This window comes from Choloepus didactylus, chromosome 4 (genome assembly GCF_015220235.1).
Source record: "Choloepus didactylus isolate mChoDid1 chromosome 4, mChoDid1.pri, whole genome shotgun sequence".
NCBI classification, from domain to species: domain Eukaryota; kingdom Metazoa; phylum Chordata; class Mammalia; order Pilosa; family Megalonychidae; genus Choloepus; species Choloepus didactylus.
Genome location: NC_051310.1, coordinates 136,707,110 through 136,724,339, shown reverse-complemented (window position 1 = coordinate 136,724,339; position 17,230 = coordinate 136,707,110). Strand labels below are relative to the sequence as shown.

Here is a 17,230-nt window from a genome sequence, read left to right as displayed (position 1 = left end):
ACTTCAAATGCAGGGATGTTTTGAGAGACAAAGAAGGCCACTACATACTAATAAAAGGGGCAATTCAGCAAGAAGAAATAACAATCGTAAATGTCTATGCACCCAATCAAGGTGCCACAAAATACATGAGAGAAACATTGGCAAAACTAAAGGAAGCAATTGATGTTTCCACAATAATTGTGGGAGACTTCAACACATCACTCTCTCCTATAGATAGATCAACCAGACAGAAGACCAATAAGGAAATTGAAAACCTAAACAATCTGATAAATGAATTAGATTTAACAGACATCTACAGGACATTACATCCCAAATCACCAGGATACACATACTTTTCTAGTGCTCACGGAACTTTCTCCAGAATAGATCATATGCTGGGACATAAAACAAGCCTCAATAAATTTAAAAAGATTGAAATTATTCAAAGCACATTCTCTGACCACAATGGAATACAATTAGAAGTCAATAACCATCAGAGACTTAGAAAATTCACAAATACCTGGAGGTTAAACAACACACTCCTAAACAATCAGTGGGTTAAAGAAGAAATAGCAAGAGAAATTGCTAAATATATAGAGACAAATGAAAATGAGAACACAACATACCAAAACCTATGGGATGCAGCAAAAGCAGTGCTAAGGGGGAAATTTATAGCACTAAATGCATATATTAAAAAGGAAGAAAGAGCCAAAATCAAAGAACTAATGGATCAACTGAAGAAGCTAGAAAATGAACAGCAAACCAATCCTAAACCAAGTACAAGAAAAGAAATAACAAGGATTAAAGCAGAAATAAATGACATAGAGAACAAAAAAACAATAGAAAGGATAAATATCACCAAAAGTTGGTTCTTTGAGAAGATCAACAAGATTGACAAGCCCCTAGCTAGACTGACAAAATCAAAAAGAGAGAAGACCCATATAAAAAAAATAATGAATGAAAAAGGTGACATAACTGCAGATCCTGAAGAAATTAAAAAAATTATAAGAGGATATTATGAACAACTGTATGGCAACAAACTGGATAATGTAGAAGAAATGGACAATTTCCTGGAAACATATGAACAACCTAGACTGACCAGAGAAGAAATAGAAGACCTCAACCAACCCATCACAAGCAAAGAGATCCAATCAGTCATCAAAAATCTTCCCACAAATAAATGCCCAGGGCCAGATGGCTTCACAGGGGAATTCTACCAAACTTTCCAGAAAGAACTGACACCAATCTTACTCAAACTCTTTCAAAACATTGAAAAAAATGGAACACTACCTAACTCATTTTATGAAGCTAACATCAATCTAATACCAAAACCAGGCAAAGATGCTACAAAAAAGGAAAACTACCGGCCAATCTCCCTAATGAATATAGATGCAAAAATCCTCAACAAAATACTTGCAAATCGAATCCAAAGACACATTAAAAAAATCATACACCATGACCAAGTGGGGTTCATTCCAGGCATGCAAGGATGGTTCAACATCAGAAAAACAATCAATGTATTACAACACATTAAAAACTCGAAAGGGAAAAATCAATTGATCATCTCAATAGATGCTGAAAAAGCATTTGACAAAATCCAACATCCCTTTTTGATAAAAACACTTCAAAAGGTAGGAATTGAAGGAAACTTCCTCAACATGATAAAGAGCATATATGAAAAAACCCACAGCCAGCATAGTACTCAATGGTGAGAGACTGAAAGCCTTCCCTCTAAGATCAGGAACAAGACAAGGATGCCCGCTGTCACCACTGTTATTCAACATTGTGCTGGAAGTGCTAGCCAGGGCAATCCGGCAAGACAAAGAAATAAAAGGCATCCAAATTGGAAAAGAAGAAGTAAAACTGTCATTGTTTGCAGATGATATGATCTTATATCTAGAAAACCCTGAGAAATCAACGATACACCTACTAGAGCTAATAAACAAATTTAGCAAAGTAGCGGGATACAAGATTAATGCACATAAGTCAGTAATGTTTCTATATGCTAGAAATGAACAAACTGAAGAGACACTCAAGAAAAAGATACCATTTTCAATAGCAACTAAAAAAATCAAGTACCTAGGAATAAACTTAACCAAAGATGTAAAAGACCTATACAAAGAAAACTACATAACTCTACTAAAAGAAATAGAAGGGGACCTTAAAAGATGGAAAAATATTCCATGTTCATGGATAGGAAGGCTAAATGTCATTAAGATGTCAATTCTACCCAAACTCATCTACAGATTCAATGCAATCCCAATCAAAATTCCAACAACCTACTTTGCAGACTTGGAAAAGCTAGTTATCAAATTTATTTGGAAAGGGAAGATGCCTCGAATTGCTAAAGACACTCTAAAAAAGAAAAACGAAGTGGGAGGACTTACACTCCCTGACTTTGAAGCTTATTATAAAGCCACAGTTGCCAAGACAGCATGGTACTGGCACAAAGATAGACATATAGATCAATGGAATCGAATTGAGAAAAAAAAAAAAAAAAAAAAATTCTCTGGGCTATAGTTTCATCATCTGTAAGTACAGCTATTAGACTAGAATAGATGGTCCTTCTCAGTTCTAAAATTTGCAGACACATTCACAGTGGATCACATACATAGCACAAGTATTATGGGAGAATGAGTTTCAGATTTCAGGATTCCTGAAACACATCTTTCCCCACACCCAGGAAAGAGGGTGACCTTTACTACTGCAATTGAGACCCTGCAGCCAGAGATACTAAAAATGAAGCATGCACTTCAGAAGCACAGTTTGGGTTCTAGCAGTAAGGGCTCTTCTCTGCTCTCAGTAGCAGAGAGGAGTTCTTTCTCCAACAGTGTGGTCCTTAGGACTAAAGATGCCATCCACAGGACTGAGGTTCTGGCTTCAACTAAGGACACTGTGGCTTTGATCTCAGAAATTCTGGATTGTGAAATGGAAGCTTTGGCATCAATCTGGCAATAGGGAGCTGAAGGATTCCAGCTTTAGCTCTGAAGCCCATTCATATATTTTCTTCTAGAATTCTGAAATTTAAGTGAAGCCTAGATTTCCTTTGTTTACAGTCATAGTTTACTTTGATTTTTAATTCCTGGCTTTCTGAAATATCCTAAATGAAATATTATTTTATTTATATTGACTTAAAAAAATCCTGACTTCTATTAGTAGAATATACAGATAATTATTTTAATGCAGTTTTATTGAGATATATTTAAACACCATGTAATCCATCCAATGTATACAATCAGTGACTTACAGTATCATATAGTTGTGCATTCATCACCACAATCAATTTCAGGACATTTTCATTACTCCAAAATAAAGAAAAATATAAAAATAAAAAAGAACACCCAAATCATCCCATACCCCTTATATCCCCCTGCCCCTTTATTTATATAAATTTTTTGTTATTATTTTATACTTATTTGCCCATACACTGGGTAATGGGAGTGTCAGTCACAATTTTCATAATCACATGGTCACATGAAAAAAGCTGTGTAGTTACACAATTATCATCAAGAATCAAGTCTACTGGATTACAGTTCAACAGATTCAGTTATTTTCTTCTAGTTATTGTAATACACTAGAAACTAAAAGGGAATATCTACATAATGCAAAAAAAATAACCTCCAGAATGACCTCTTGACTCTATTTGAAATCTCTCAGCCACTGAAACTTTATTTTGTTTCATTTCTTTTCCCCCTTTTGGTCAAGAAGGCATTCTCAATCCCACAATGCAAAGGCCAGGCTCATCCCTGGGAGTCATGTCCCTCATTGCCAGGGAGACATGTCCCACATAGCGGGGAGGGTAGTGAGTTTATTTGCAGAGTTGGCTGATGTGAGAAACCAGCACTATTCCTAAAAGGAATAAGCACTCACCCGATTGTGGAGAAGAAAAGAATTTATTCACGATCTTGCAAGAATGGGCACCCAGCCAATATGTGGGGGGTTGGTGGGCAGAACAACAGACCCAGCAGAATTTATTTCCTACACCTAACCGCAAGTCCCTCCCCTGTTTCTCCAGTGGCTGGATACTCCAGAGATTACATTCTATTTGGTAAGCCTAACTAGTGCACGCAAATTTGAAACATGCAGGCCCCACAAATTGGAAACATTTGAAATAAGTTTCCTATGCAAATTTGCAACATTTGGAATGGTTGCAACAAATTTTCACCCCTGACTATAATGGTTATGCCCAGGCCTCTTTAGAGCCAGTCTGGGCTAGTTTGGTAACAAGTTATGAGGCTATTTTGGGACCCTCTACCCCGAATCTCCACCTTGCAAGGATAGTAGATAGTGGGCGGATAAACCAGGGGGCTGACCATCGACTACAGTTTGTCTTTTTAACCTTCTGCCAATTCCTGAACTGCCCCCCACCTCAGGCACACCTATCCTGTGTGAAAGCTAAACTTAATCTCATTCTCACAAATCTCCCCTCTTTCTTTTAAACTTTCTTCAGCTTTTACATTGCAGTCTCTTAAATCTCTGAAGAGTTTTTTTTACATTTCTTATCATATAAATCCTCCTCTCTGAGGGGGTATAAATTGTTTTGCATGTATTGAACCAGCATTTGTTTGGTTAGGGCCTTCTCAATAAATCTTTGAGTCAATCCCCATACGCATGGGATGATGTAGCCCCTGACTGTTGTGAGTACTTTAGCTACAATGATAAGAGAGGTTAAGATGGACAACATCACCCCTTTCCACTTTTTAAACGAGCTTTCCAACCACCCAGTAAGGGGGTTATTAATACCTGAGTTCTCTGTCTGACCTTGCAAAGCTTTGGTGATGGTTCCATCAGGTGCTGTATTATTTGGGATAAATGTACAACAACTACTGCCAATCATTACATAAATGCCTCCTTTTTTAGTGAGCATCACGTCTAAGGCTATTCTATTTTTCCATGCCATTCGGCTAGTAGCATTTTGCTGCTTTGTGATGCCCTTAACTGCATCCTTGGTTTAAGTGATAAAATTTTTTGTTGGGTATAATATATGAAATTAATCCAGTCTACATTCTTATTAATCATGACCCACCAGAAAAAAAATGACCCAAATCCTGCAGCTACCTGATTTTTAGCCTTAAACTTATTTGGGATTCTCCGTGGAACTCCTATTCTGTCTAAATAGATTTGGTCATTGAAAGGACCAGGTAAGCTTTTTTTGCTCCTTTCTCTCAGGTTTTCATTTCCTCCCCTTTCTCAAATGCCAGGGTGAATGGGATGGCCAATTGAACCAGAGCACAGGTCCCCTTCCACTTTTCAGGTAATACTGGTTGGAGGATACCCTTTCCACAGTACCACCAAAGGTCTGCTCAGGGTATGGTTAAACTGGAGAAACTGCCAGTACTATCCTCAGTCACATCGCACACTTGGGTACACGAGGCCATGGTCCCGAGATCCTGGAACCCCTCACTCCATCCAGAGAGACAGACAGAGTGGTTTCCTGGACTAAGGTAAAGAGCAAGGCTGGCTTTGGTGTTTCCTCTCCTGATTGGAGGAAAAAGGGAGGACAATGTACTACAATTTTCACCAGGAGTAGTATTCCGGAAAAGGAGCACCACACACTTGAACTCCTTCCCATGCTTTTCCACACCAAAGGGAAAGGGCACGATCTGAGCAGTGGGTCGGCCTGTTGCACAAGCATAGCAGTTACTTTTGTCTAGGCTCTGGACTGTATATTTAACCTATTCTACCCCGGCATTTGCATCCCCGTATCCTGTTTCTATTTCTGTGGTTTGCTTTAAGTTTTTTGCTTTGATTATTTTAATTATCTTGTCCCTTTAAGTATTATTGAAGGGCCAACTGGAGAGAATGTTGTTAATGACATGTTTAATAGAGGGGAAAGGACTTATAGATGGAATCTCCCCAGAGGATCTCTATCAGTAACCTCTACCTCTATGTCATATACCCCATCAACTCCCCCACTGGTATTGGGTTGTTTATCAGCTCCTTTAATAGTTATTACCACTGGGTTGCATTGAAGATTTCTGCAATCTGGTGGGGTATTACCTTTATAAAAGGTTATTTTATTCTTTAATTTCCAGTGGGTTGGGTGGATACAATTCCTATCTTTGGGCCTTCCCTTGTATTGGGTAGTCCTCTATACATCAGCCCAAGAGAGGCAAGGGGAGACTCAGCTGAAAACATTTCTTACCAACTCTGGGCATAGATACTTATTCTTCCCACTTAGCCACCACTGGTACTTCAAATTCTCACAGTCCACTATCTGACATGTGTCAAACTGCGCTGTTTGAAACTCTAAGCCCTCGGTTGTATTTATTACTAGTTTGACAGGACTCATTGCATTTTGAACTGGGAACATTATGGCTAGTATAATTATCTCCATTCCTAGTCTGAGCTTTAAGCTGCTCATTTTTCAGTTTTCTAAAGCACCTGACCAAGTGGTATGGAGACACAGGGTTTGACCCACCCCCCACCTTTTCCGATATTCCTTCCCAGTTATTGTCTTTTGAGAGTGACCCTTAAGGGATTTGAGGTTGGAGTTATTTTCCAAGATTTGGGCGGAGTTGCTGGGTACTTATCGTCCAGTTCAGATACTGGTCCCTTTACTCAGGTGTAGTGAGTCCAGCCTTTTTCTGCCATCCAGACTGCTGTTTCAGTTGCTAACAAAACTTGATAAGGTCCCTCTCAGGCTGGTTGAAGTCTGGACTCCTTCCATGACTTTATCAGGACCCAGCTGCCAGGTTGGTGTTGATGGACAGCAAACTCAAGGGGCGGAGTTTGGGCCAGCAAACCAGGATGCCTGAGGGATGATAGAGTAGGAGACAAAATCAGTACATAATTTTTAAGGAGGAGGTCCTTTGAATCTAAGGAAGGGAGATTTTTAGTTTTAGCTGCCCCACTAGGGGCATTTCAGTGTAATCAACTTGAATACTCTGAAACGGCCTGAGGCCTGGTTCCCTTCCCCCGTGTCCTTGTTTTCTTAGGACTTTCTTATTAACCCTTTGGCAAATTATGCATTGTTTACGTATTTGTTTAGCTACAGCATAAAGACCCACACATCCAAAATGCTTAAGAACCAGATCACACATGCTCTGTACTTCCCAGTGACTCCCCTGGTGTAAAACTGCTAACATCTGCCTCAGGTACAGACACCCCTGAACTCATTTACATGAAGCACAGCAAGAATTTACCAACATTTAAGGCTATTTACTGGTGAAAAGAATGGAGCAATTAGACTAAAGGACAACAATAATTCAGAATAACTCAGGATTAATGAACAAAAAGGCTCATCATTCCCTAACACCTACTGAAAATCCAGTCTTCGATACACCCAGTTCAGTGATGCCTGAATATACTTGATTTACATATAAGTACACCTTGAACACACACACAAGGTTTGCTGCCGGATGAGTAATAACCCACTCTTCAGGGGGAGGAGGACAAGCCTTGGTGTGTGGCATTTGACAATATAAGTGGTGCCTCTATTCCCACCAGAGCCAATTTCAAGCTAGCAACCTGGCATCACCAAACGCAGAGCTGGGAAGAGAGATGCACCACTCAATGTCCCAAGTTTGTTCGATGCAGCTTTAGTGAACCTCAACCCCTTTTACGGAAACATGTGCATACAATCCACTTGAACTTTGATTATGAACCTTTTGCTTTTGCTCAAAATATATTAGCAAAACCATACTACAAATCACAAGAACACACAGCCCCTTATATATTTGGAACAGACAGATATACAACTTACACTACTCAAATTACTACCTAAGGGAAAACACTGCACACAGTAAAATTTGTATATACACACCCATAACCATATAAAACCACAACTTATGCCCATTTACAAGCATGTACAGCCAGTTTCTTCCACAGTTTTAAGTAAAGAGTTCTCTCATTCTCCACACTATTGTGAACCTGCACACAATTGCCCAGCTTTAGAGTACACACAAAGTAGTATATGCTACAAAGACACAAAGAAGTATCTCCAGTTTACCATAGATGAGTACACAGGAACTCTCTACCAAGTCTCAAACCATATGCTGACAAAACGCCAACAGTTTAAAGACTCCTATATAATTGTATCACATGCTTTTATTACATACAAATATAATTATCCCACATCCCTGTGTAAACACATAATCCAAACTTCCATTAGATACATGAATCTTTAACTCCCAGAATGCATATGCTAAAATATGCAAATGTGTCCACAAGTACCTATCCAGCCCCACATCATTTAAGTATTCAGATAGAGAATCACACAAATCCCATGCCACAGAATCTTTACATCTGAACATATATGACACCCCACCAAACCCAGAAATTTCCTTAGTTTCTTTTTTGTCCAGGGAAGAGGCAAGCCAGCCATGGCCTGAATTCCCTCTGGACCAATCCCCCCTCTTTCTTTCTAACTGGCCCCAACTGTGTCTCTATCTTCCCCTGTCTGTCTCCTCCCTGCCTCATCCCTAATTTCTACTTGACCATGAGGTCCGCCTTGCTCATCATGACCTTGGCTTTCTGCTTCTGCTTTTCCTCCTTCCTTCTCACAAACACTTTCTGAGACTCTCTCAGTAACTCCTTCAATGGCTTATCCAGCCATCCGTCCATTTTTTGGATCTTTTTCTGAATATCAGGCCAAGATCCCTTTACATAGCTGACCTTTAGCATTCACTGGGCCACAGGATTATTGGGATTTACTCCTGAGTATTTCCTCACCTGGTCCCTCAGCCTTTGCAGGTAGGCTGAGGGGGTCTCATCTTTTTCCTGATTTACTTTAAAGGCCTTACTTAGGTTCTGGGATTTGGGTACAGCCAATTTTATTCCCAGTATAACTAGTTTTCTAAGATCTTCCATGTGTGTTCTAGCCCCCTGATCATTATTATCCCAATTGAGGTCCACATAGGGAACTTCTGCTCTGCTGCCATCACCCCTTGTCCGGGCAGGTGCTGCCTCTCCCATTTTCTCATAGCCGCCCTCCTTACCATTCCCCTTTCCTCTCCTGTAAAGAGGATGTTTAGTATGGACATAAGTTCAGACCAGGTATATAAACTGGGGCCTAAGAATTGACCTAATTGTTCAGCTAGCCTTGCTGCATCTTTCATTAATGATTTTATTTCTCTCTTCAAGTTCCTTACTTCTGTACTTGTCAATGGGACATTTACATAACCAATTTCTCCTGATCCAATAGGTACTTCTCTGAGAGGGTACAGAGACTTAGCAGGTTTATATACTTTCACCCTCCTCTCCTCAGAAGCCTCCGGAAATGGAAACCTCTGGCTATTTTTCTTACATTGTTTCAATTCTTTTCTTAACTGTTGGTGGGGTGTAACTGGTGGAGCAGTGGGAACCAATTGGCTCTCCGATTGCACCTCTGATTGCCCGGGGGCGTGGCCTGGTTCCATTGAATCTTTAAGGTTCAACTGTTCCTGCCCCAGTGGGGGAGGGGAAACATAAGGTGGGGGAAAGCTTAACAAAGGATTCCAGGTTTTAGTTTCTAAAGATTCAGTGCCTGAATCTGGGTTCTTAACTTTCATGGGATAAAAACTGGTCTCTTTTCCCTGCAGCTAGCACATGGCATATTCAGATTCCTCCTTGGAAAAAGGTTTCTTTTTATTAACATATTGTACAACATTGGCACAAAGCCATTCCTCATCTGCCCTGTATTTTGGCTAGAAGACATTAGGCGGCAAAATGCTTTTTCTCGTCCAAACATAATAATATTTCTTTCTAGCCTTTCCCTTGGTCCGATCACTTTCAGCCCAATGATTCAACATCCTCCCCAATGGACTATTTAGAGGAATGTTTCCGGGGGACCCTACAGGTACCCCCTTCCCTTTGTCCCCTGGCCAGCCAACTGCCTCTATTCCCCATTCTGAGTCCTGTCTGGGCGTCTTTCCCTTAGGATTAGCCTCAGACTCAGCAGAATGTCGCTACCACCAAGGTAATACTTAATAGTCCTTTTTTCTTACCTTGGTCTGTGCACAGAGTTACTTGGTGGCTGCGAGGCATGTTTTTCCTCCCCCTTTTCTTGTCCACAATTGGCAGACCTAAGCGTCTGATTGTGGGTTTCACCAGCAGTCAGAGGCAGGCCCTCAATGACGGAGTCTGAGACCGCTCAAATGGCGGGGCGCACCTTCCCGTCTTCCATCCCGGGGGTCCTCCTCGATGCTTTGGATCTGGGATGAGCCCCCAAGAAATTGTGAGAAACAAACACTATTCCTAAAAGGAATAAACACTCACCCAATTGTGGAGAAGAAAAGAATTTATTCACAATCTTGCAAGAGCAGGTGCCCAACCAGTATGTGGGGGTTGGTGTACAGAACAACAGACCCAGCAGAATTTATTTCCTACACCTAACTGCAAGTCCCTCCCCTGTTTCTCCAGTGGCTGGATTCTCCAGAGGTTACATTCTATTCGAGAAGCCTAACTAGCCCTTGCAAATTTGAAACATGCAGCCCCGGCAAATTGGAAACATTTGAAATAAGTTTCCCATGCGAATTTGCAACATTTGGAACTGTGAGAACAAATTTTCACTCCTGACTATAATGGTTATGCCCAGGCCTCTTTAGAGCCAGTCTGAGCTAATTTGGTAATAAGTTATGAGGCTATTTTGGGAACCTCTACCCGGAGTCTCCACCTTACAAGGATAGTAGATAGTGGGTGGATAAACAGGGGGACTGACCGTGGACTAGTTTGTCTTTTTAACCTTCTGCCAATTCCTGAACTGTCCCACCCCCCTAGGCACACCTATCTTGTGTGAAAGCTAAACTTAGTCTCATTCTCACAGCTGAGAGAAAGAGGCCACATCTGAACAACAAAAGAGGTTCTCTGGGGGTGACTCTTAGGCATAATTATAAGTAGGCTTAGCTTCTTCTTTGCAGGAATAAGTCTCAAAAGGGCAAGCCCCAAAATGGAGGGCTTGACTTATTGAATTGGGAGTCCCTAATGCTTGTGAGAATATCAGGAATTCCCCAGGTGAGGAAGTTTAATATTTCCACATCTTTCCCCAGTCTGTCAGGGTGACTTTGCAAATGCTTTTTTATTTTCTGCCCCTAATATGCTGGGTGTATCGGGGTATCACACTAACCTGGACAGAATAACAAGACCTTATTCCCCATTCTAGGTTCTATGCAACAATGTTGTTTAAATATACTGACCATACAGGTTATATTAGAAAGTGTGTTACAGAGAATATAAATTTTGTAACAAATAAATATCTCTTAAATAACAGTCAAAACTCAGGAATTGATGTGACTGCTGTAAGAGCTTACAATCTACTAACCTTTACAACAAGTCTCATTGAACACTCTATACTCTTGCATTGTCGATTGCCCAATCTCTGTCCACTTTCTATCCCCTGATACCTATGCTCTCGAATTCAATTCTCAGCATTTGTTCATTGTAGTTAGTTTAAATTAGTGAGGCCTTATAATATTTGTCATTTTGTTTCTGGTTTATTCACTCAGCATAATATACTCAAGGTTCATTCACCTAGTTGCGTGCCTAATGACTTGATTCCTTCTCATAGCCGTTCAGTATTCCCTTGAATTTTTACACCACAGTTCGCCCTTCCGTTTACCTGTCAACATACCCTTAAGCTGCCTCCATTCATTGTAGATTGTGAATACTGCTGCCATAAACAACAGTGTGCAAATGCCTATTCGTGTCCCTGCTTTCATTTTTTCCAAGTATGTACCAAATAACAGGGTTGCAGGATCATGTGGCAACCCTATACTTAGTCTCCTGTGGAATCATCACACTGCCCTCTAGAGGGGCTGTACCATTCTACTTCCCTACCAACAGTGAGGATAATGTATTTTTAATTCATTCTTTGTTATAATAAGGAGATAATGAAGGCTTACAAATCTCCTTTACTCTTATCTTTAATTCCATAGTAGTTTCAGGTTTTATTAATAGAATATAAAGTGCATAATTATATTACTAAATATTTCTATGGAAGGCAGCTGAAGTGCTTATATTCTGGAGTCCAACTACTGGATTTGAATCCTGGCTCCACTGCTTACTAGCTCTGTGACCCTGAGTGAGTTACCCAACCTACCTCTGTACCTCAATTTTCTCATCTGTAAAAAGGGAATATAGTTTCTAACTTAACAGGTTCATTATGTGGATTAAATGGTTTAATATTTGTTAAGTACTTAGAATAAGGCCTTTCACATTATTAAGCACTATGTATAACATTTGTTGAATAAAGTCATTTTTAAAAAGTAAAAGTAAATCTAGAATTGTTTCTCAGGATTGACTGCTTTAGAGGATAATTGCACTCTGGCTGATGGATTAATTTGTGCTTTTTATTGGAGACTTACTGGCTTATTTCCTCAAGAAGCTTTTGCTTAGTAAGCTTGATTTATGGAGGTAGTCCTTCCTTGACTTCAGAATTGCTTATTAATTATTAATGACTTTCTATTTCCTTTAACAGTTATTTTACATTGATGAGTTATTTATAGACTTTGCTGCTTTGGAAAATGAAGTAATATATTAGTCCTTATAATTATATTTAATGGCTGTTAGTCTGTCAGATTTGATCAAGTAATTTCGTCATACTTTACAGATAATGGAAATAAATACAGATAAATACTGATAGAAACTTGAATTCTGAGTAGAAGAGCTGCACTGAAAATGGACTCCGGTTAATGTGTATGATAGCATAATGTAAAAAAAAAAAAAAAATGCTCCATTCCAAAAGGCCTTTAAAATTCTGAATAACAGTGTAGAGGCACTGTATTAGAACTTTGCTAAAAAGCATAAACTAATAAAACTGAAACTTCTTATAGAGAATTTTGTAATTAAAGACTGCCTTCATATGGGTTGTTATATTTTGGGGTAGGAAAAGCAGTTGTTTTTCCATACTACCAAAAAGGTAATTACAGGCCCAAAGAAATTAAATAACTATATCATATTTGTTAAGTGCCTATGTCAGGACAACAATTCAGTTTTTCTTTTCCTAGACCTTTGTTCTTGTCTCATTTTCCCTTTACATTTATTCCTTTAAAAATATCAAAAAGTTAATAATGTTTTTTACCTTTCAATAATTTTCCTGCTAAATTTGGAGAAACTCTCCTTTACACTAGCTTTTTCCACCACTTCATGGTGAGTGTCTTCATTTAATTATTTAAAGTCCTGAAAGATGTATTTGTAGCCTTCAGGTGAGGCCCCATAACAGGGATCCTAAGGAGAGCTTTCTGGAGCAATCCCAGTGATTATTTTCTCTTTTAAAACCAAAGATAGTTTTTTTTTAAGTACAAAGTTCTTTTATAAGAAACTGATTAGCATATTTCCAAAATAAAAGTGTGAATATGGATATAATTTCAGCTTTTATACGTAGATTTGCGGTTATCATACCTAGCAAATTACACTGTTAAAGAAATGAGATCAATTTATTGTTTAAAATATTTGTGCAAAATAGTTGTTGCACTTGTACATGAAAATTTCTGTAAAGTTATTGTAAAGGGGAAAAAGTTGGTTTGATAAATGTAAAGTAGAAATGAGAACACATCATTAAGGAAAGTTAATATATAGTAAATACTTCTTGGCATCTTTCTTGAACAAAATTTTACCGTAGGATATGCTAGATAAGCTGAAAATGAAAAGAAAAATTCTATCAAACATGAAATAATAAATTTCAGAAAGTTATAGTATACATATAAATCTGGATACCAATGTATAACTCTTTAAATTTTGTAAAATTACATTTCCAGACAATTATCATAATAACCCCTCATCTATCAAAAACTAAGCTGTTGAGTAATTGTAACTATGACCCAGGAAATCAGAAAAATCATTTTTTTTAGGCTGCTAGGGGGCCCAAAAAATGTCATAAAAGCCATGTAATCTGAAAGGAGCCTCTCAGGCTCTTATTAAAATATTTTTCATTCTTGTTCTAATGTAATCTTAATACTCTTAGCATACATTTTTACAATCCTGTAGTTTGTAGCAAAACCAGAAGAGAAGGATTGCTATTGTCAGATAAACTGACAAAAATGCACAGTGACAAGTAATTGTTAGGAAGGAGCTGGAAAATCCTGTCAACAGCCCAATCAAGAAGTCAAACGCCAAAGTTCTATTTGGGACCTTAAAGTGTCTTTGAGGATTTTACTCTATAACAATATTATGTCTGTGTGGCTAACTGTTTGTCTCCCTCTTTCCTTCTCCCTCTCTTTCCGCCCCTCCCTCCTCTTCCCCCTCTCCCTCTCCTTTTCCCCCTCCCTTCCTTCCTTTCTTCCTTTCTTCCCTTCTTTCTGTTTTTCCTTTGGTCAAAAAAACATTTAATTTTGGTCAGTATACTCCATTTAGGAAGACAGAAGTAAACTTTCTGCCAAGAAGTTAGAAAAGTGACTAAAATGTTAAATGTTGGGATTATAAGTGACTTATTTTCCTATCTTTCGTTTTCATGACAAGTCTGGATTACTTTTCTAATTAGAAAAAATCATTTTGTTTTTTAAAGGCCTGAAAATGTATATAGAAAGGTTTCTAATAATATATTTCTATAAACAAATTAACTCCTCAATATTTGTGGGTTCTTGAAGTTGTGTTTATCTCTGCCCAGCTCTAATTGTATCTAGTTATGTATCTGTATCCATGTATCTAATCTTCATCAAAAGATTTGTTAACATTAAAATTAAGTAATTTTCCAGAATAGACTTTTTGTTCCTTAGCCAAGCAACTAAGAAAAAGCACTATCTGCAAAAGATGTAAAATAAGTAGAAAATATCTTAAGGTTTAGATAAATTGAGAAATTTATTGGATTTCTTCAAGTGGTTTTTAAAATAATATTCTTGATACATAATTATCGCACTTACAGATGATGAAGAGCGAGAGCTTCAGATGGATCCTGCAGACTATGGAAAGCAACGTTTCAATGATGTCCTTTAAGTCCTAAAGGAAAACTTCAGAAAACCTAAAGTGCTGTAAAATGGAGTCCTTTCTACTTTGTTGTTTTTCAACTTTTGTTGTAAAGGTCAGTTGTATCAGTTGTAAAGATACATTGAGATAGATGTAAGGAAAAACTTTAATGAAGGAATGCACCCATGTACATATGTGAACTTTTTCATATTGTATTATTCAAGCAGAGACTTTTTTGATTATGATATACATAATGTGTTGAGCCACAAAATAAGCAAAACTAATCTTTGCATTTAAAGCAAACTAATGTATATTTTAAATTTAGTTGAGCCTAATTCTTTCCACAAAAGGGCAAACAGAAAAAGATGGTTGTACAGTTTGTATGTTGGATATAGCATCACCACAATGAGATAATTATTCAGCTGAAAAACTTTTTATACACTAATATATTCTTGTTAGCCCAATAGGTATTCTATTTACCCCTCATCTCATACTCTTCAAGGAGTTATACCTAGAACAGTTACATAAAGGAGGGGAGACTGGAAGTCAAACACAGCATTTGTGCAAAGTCATTTCCCTACTCCTTTTTGTTACATGAACACTGATGTGTTTTGGCAGGTAATGGTTTAGCTGAGGCCTGATGGAAGTTGAGATAACCTGCAAAAACATTACAGTATTCATGGGTTGTACCTTATTCAGTTCATGGAATTATGGAATGCATGATTGATGATACATTTTCAATTTTTATTTTTTTCACTTAATACCACTACATTTTGCCAGCACTGGCTAAAATTTTTTTATTTTCAGAGTTTAAGTTGGTGAATTCATGATTTAAATGCCAGGTCCTGAAAGGGACTAAATCAGTTTTGAAATGAATCTGTAATTAGTGTTTCAAAGCTTCTCTGGTAGTTTTAGTGATATTATTTGACTAGAATTTTTCAGAAATACTAAGTAAGGAATTTTAACAGATGTTTTTATTAAGCACAGATAAACAGAAGTGCGTGAGATCCACAGCCATTTTATTAAAATAGCTTAAAAAGTTTGTTGTAAAGGCAAAGAATCTTTGTAATTACTTAATATGTTAGTTAAGAACCCATCAATCTCATATTTGCTAGACCTGCAAAATTATCTTAAATGCATTTGTCTTTTTTGACACTATTTAGTAGAATGTGTAAGCTAGCTAATTCTTGTTTTCTGATTTAAAGTACTTTTTGAACTTATCCCCTCTACCCAAAAATAAAAGATTTTGATCACAAGGGACAATTTAAGGTTGTTTTTCAGAAGAGCTACTGTTAATTGCACATAGATATGAAATGCTTTTCTTTTTCTTTATTCAGGCTCCTATCAAAATTAAAATTTACAGAGAAAAATAGGTTGTTCCCTTGTTAGAGATGCAAAAATTCTTAGACTTCAGTTTGAACTTATTTTGTAACCAGGAGAAGATTCAATAATTTAATAAAAATTTTTTTCCCATCACATCAAAGTAAGCAATTCATGCCTTTGTTATCAGTAGGATCAAGCCTACAATGAATAGTTGGTTCACAGAACTTTTTAAATGGAGTTAAAGGGAATTGATGTACATCTTTTGGGTGTTAGGAAGAGGGAGATGAATCTAAAAAATACTCCTAGTAATATTTTATACTTAATACTATACAAATCTTTACAAATGGAAACCATAAAATTACTTGCTTAGTTCATCATAAAAACGATCACTTGGTTGTATGGTAACTATTACTTACACTGAAAAATTTCTTCAGTTAGCAACCTATACATTTTATAAACTGAGAACCTTGGACCAATTGATAAAATTTCTGACTGTATTAACATTGTAGTGCTATAAAACACTCTTAACAATCTCTCAAAATTCTGACAGTTTACAGTCTGTATTAGACATTCTGGTTTTTTATGTTTTACTTCTGCCTTAAAGTTTAGGTTTTTAAATGTATCTTGCCCTGAATTAAGTGTTAATTTGATGGAAACTCTGCTTTTAAAATCATCCCTTACTGGGTTCTAATAAATTAAAAATTAAACTTGTTTCACTGTTTTGATGATTCTGATACATATATACACATTACACTCATGTGATATAGTTACATTAAAAAAATTTTATTGTGGTAACATATATAAAATAAAATTTGCCATTTTAACCATTCTTAAGTGTACAATTCAGTAGTATTAATTACATTCACAGCGTTTTTCTACCAATTACCACCATCCATTACTAACACTTTTTCATTACCCCAAACAAACTCTGTACCTATTAAGCAATAACTCCTCATTCTCCCTTGCTCCCTAGTCCCTGGTAACCTACTTTGTGTCTCAATGAATTTGCTTATTCTAAATATTTCATATAAGCAGAATCATATAATATTTTTCCTTTTGTGTGTGGCTTATTTCAATCAAGATGGTGTCTTCAACTTCCATCCATGTTGTA

General features: G+C 37.4%; 1 protein-coding gene across 2 annotated transcripts in view; it reads left to right on the top strand.

Moving 5' to 3' along the window:
• Positions 1 to 16,831, top strand: part of GOLM2 (golgi membrane protein 2) — a 207,480-nt gene extending 190,649 nt beyond the window's left edge. Inside the window, exon 10 of one of the 2 annotated variants that reach the window (XM_037834105.1) lies at positions 14,756 to 16,831. In XM_037834105.1, coding sequence (XP_037690033.1) covers positions 14,756 to 14,826 — 71 coding nt within the window. In that variant the 3' untranslated portion in view covers positions 14,827 to 16,831. The remainder of the gene's footprint in view (positions 1 to 14,755) is intronic. The other variant, XM_037834106.1, reaches the window with a different exon arrangement.
• The last annotated feature ends 399 nt before the right edge of the window (positions 16,832 to 17,230 follow it).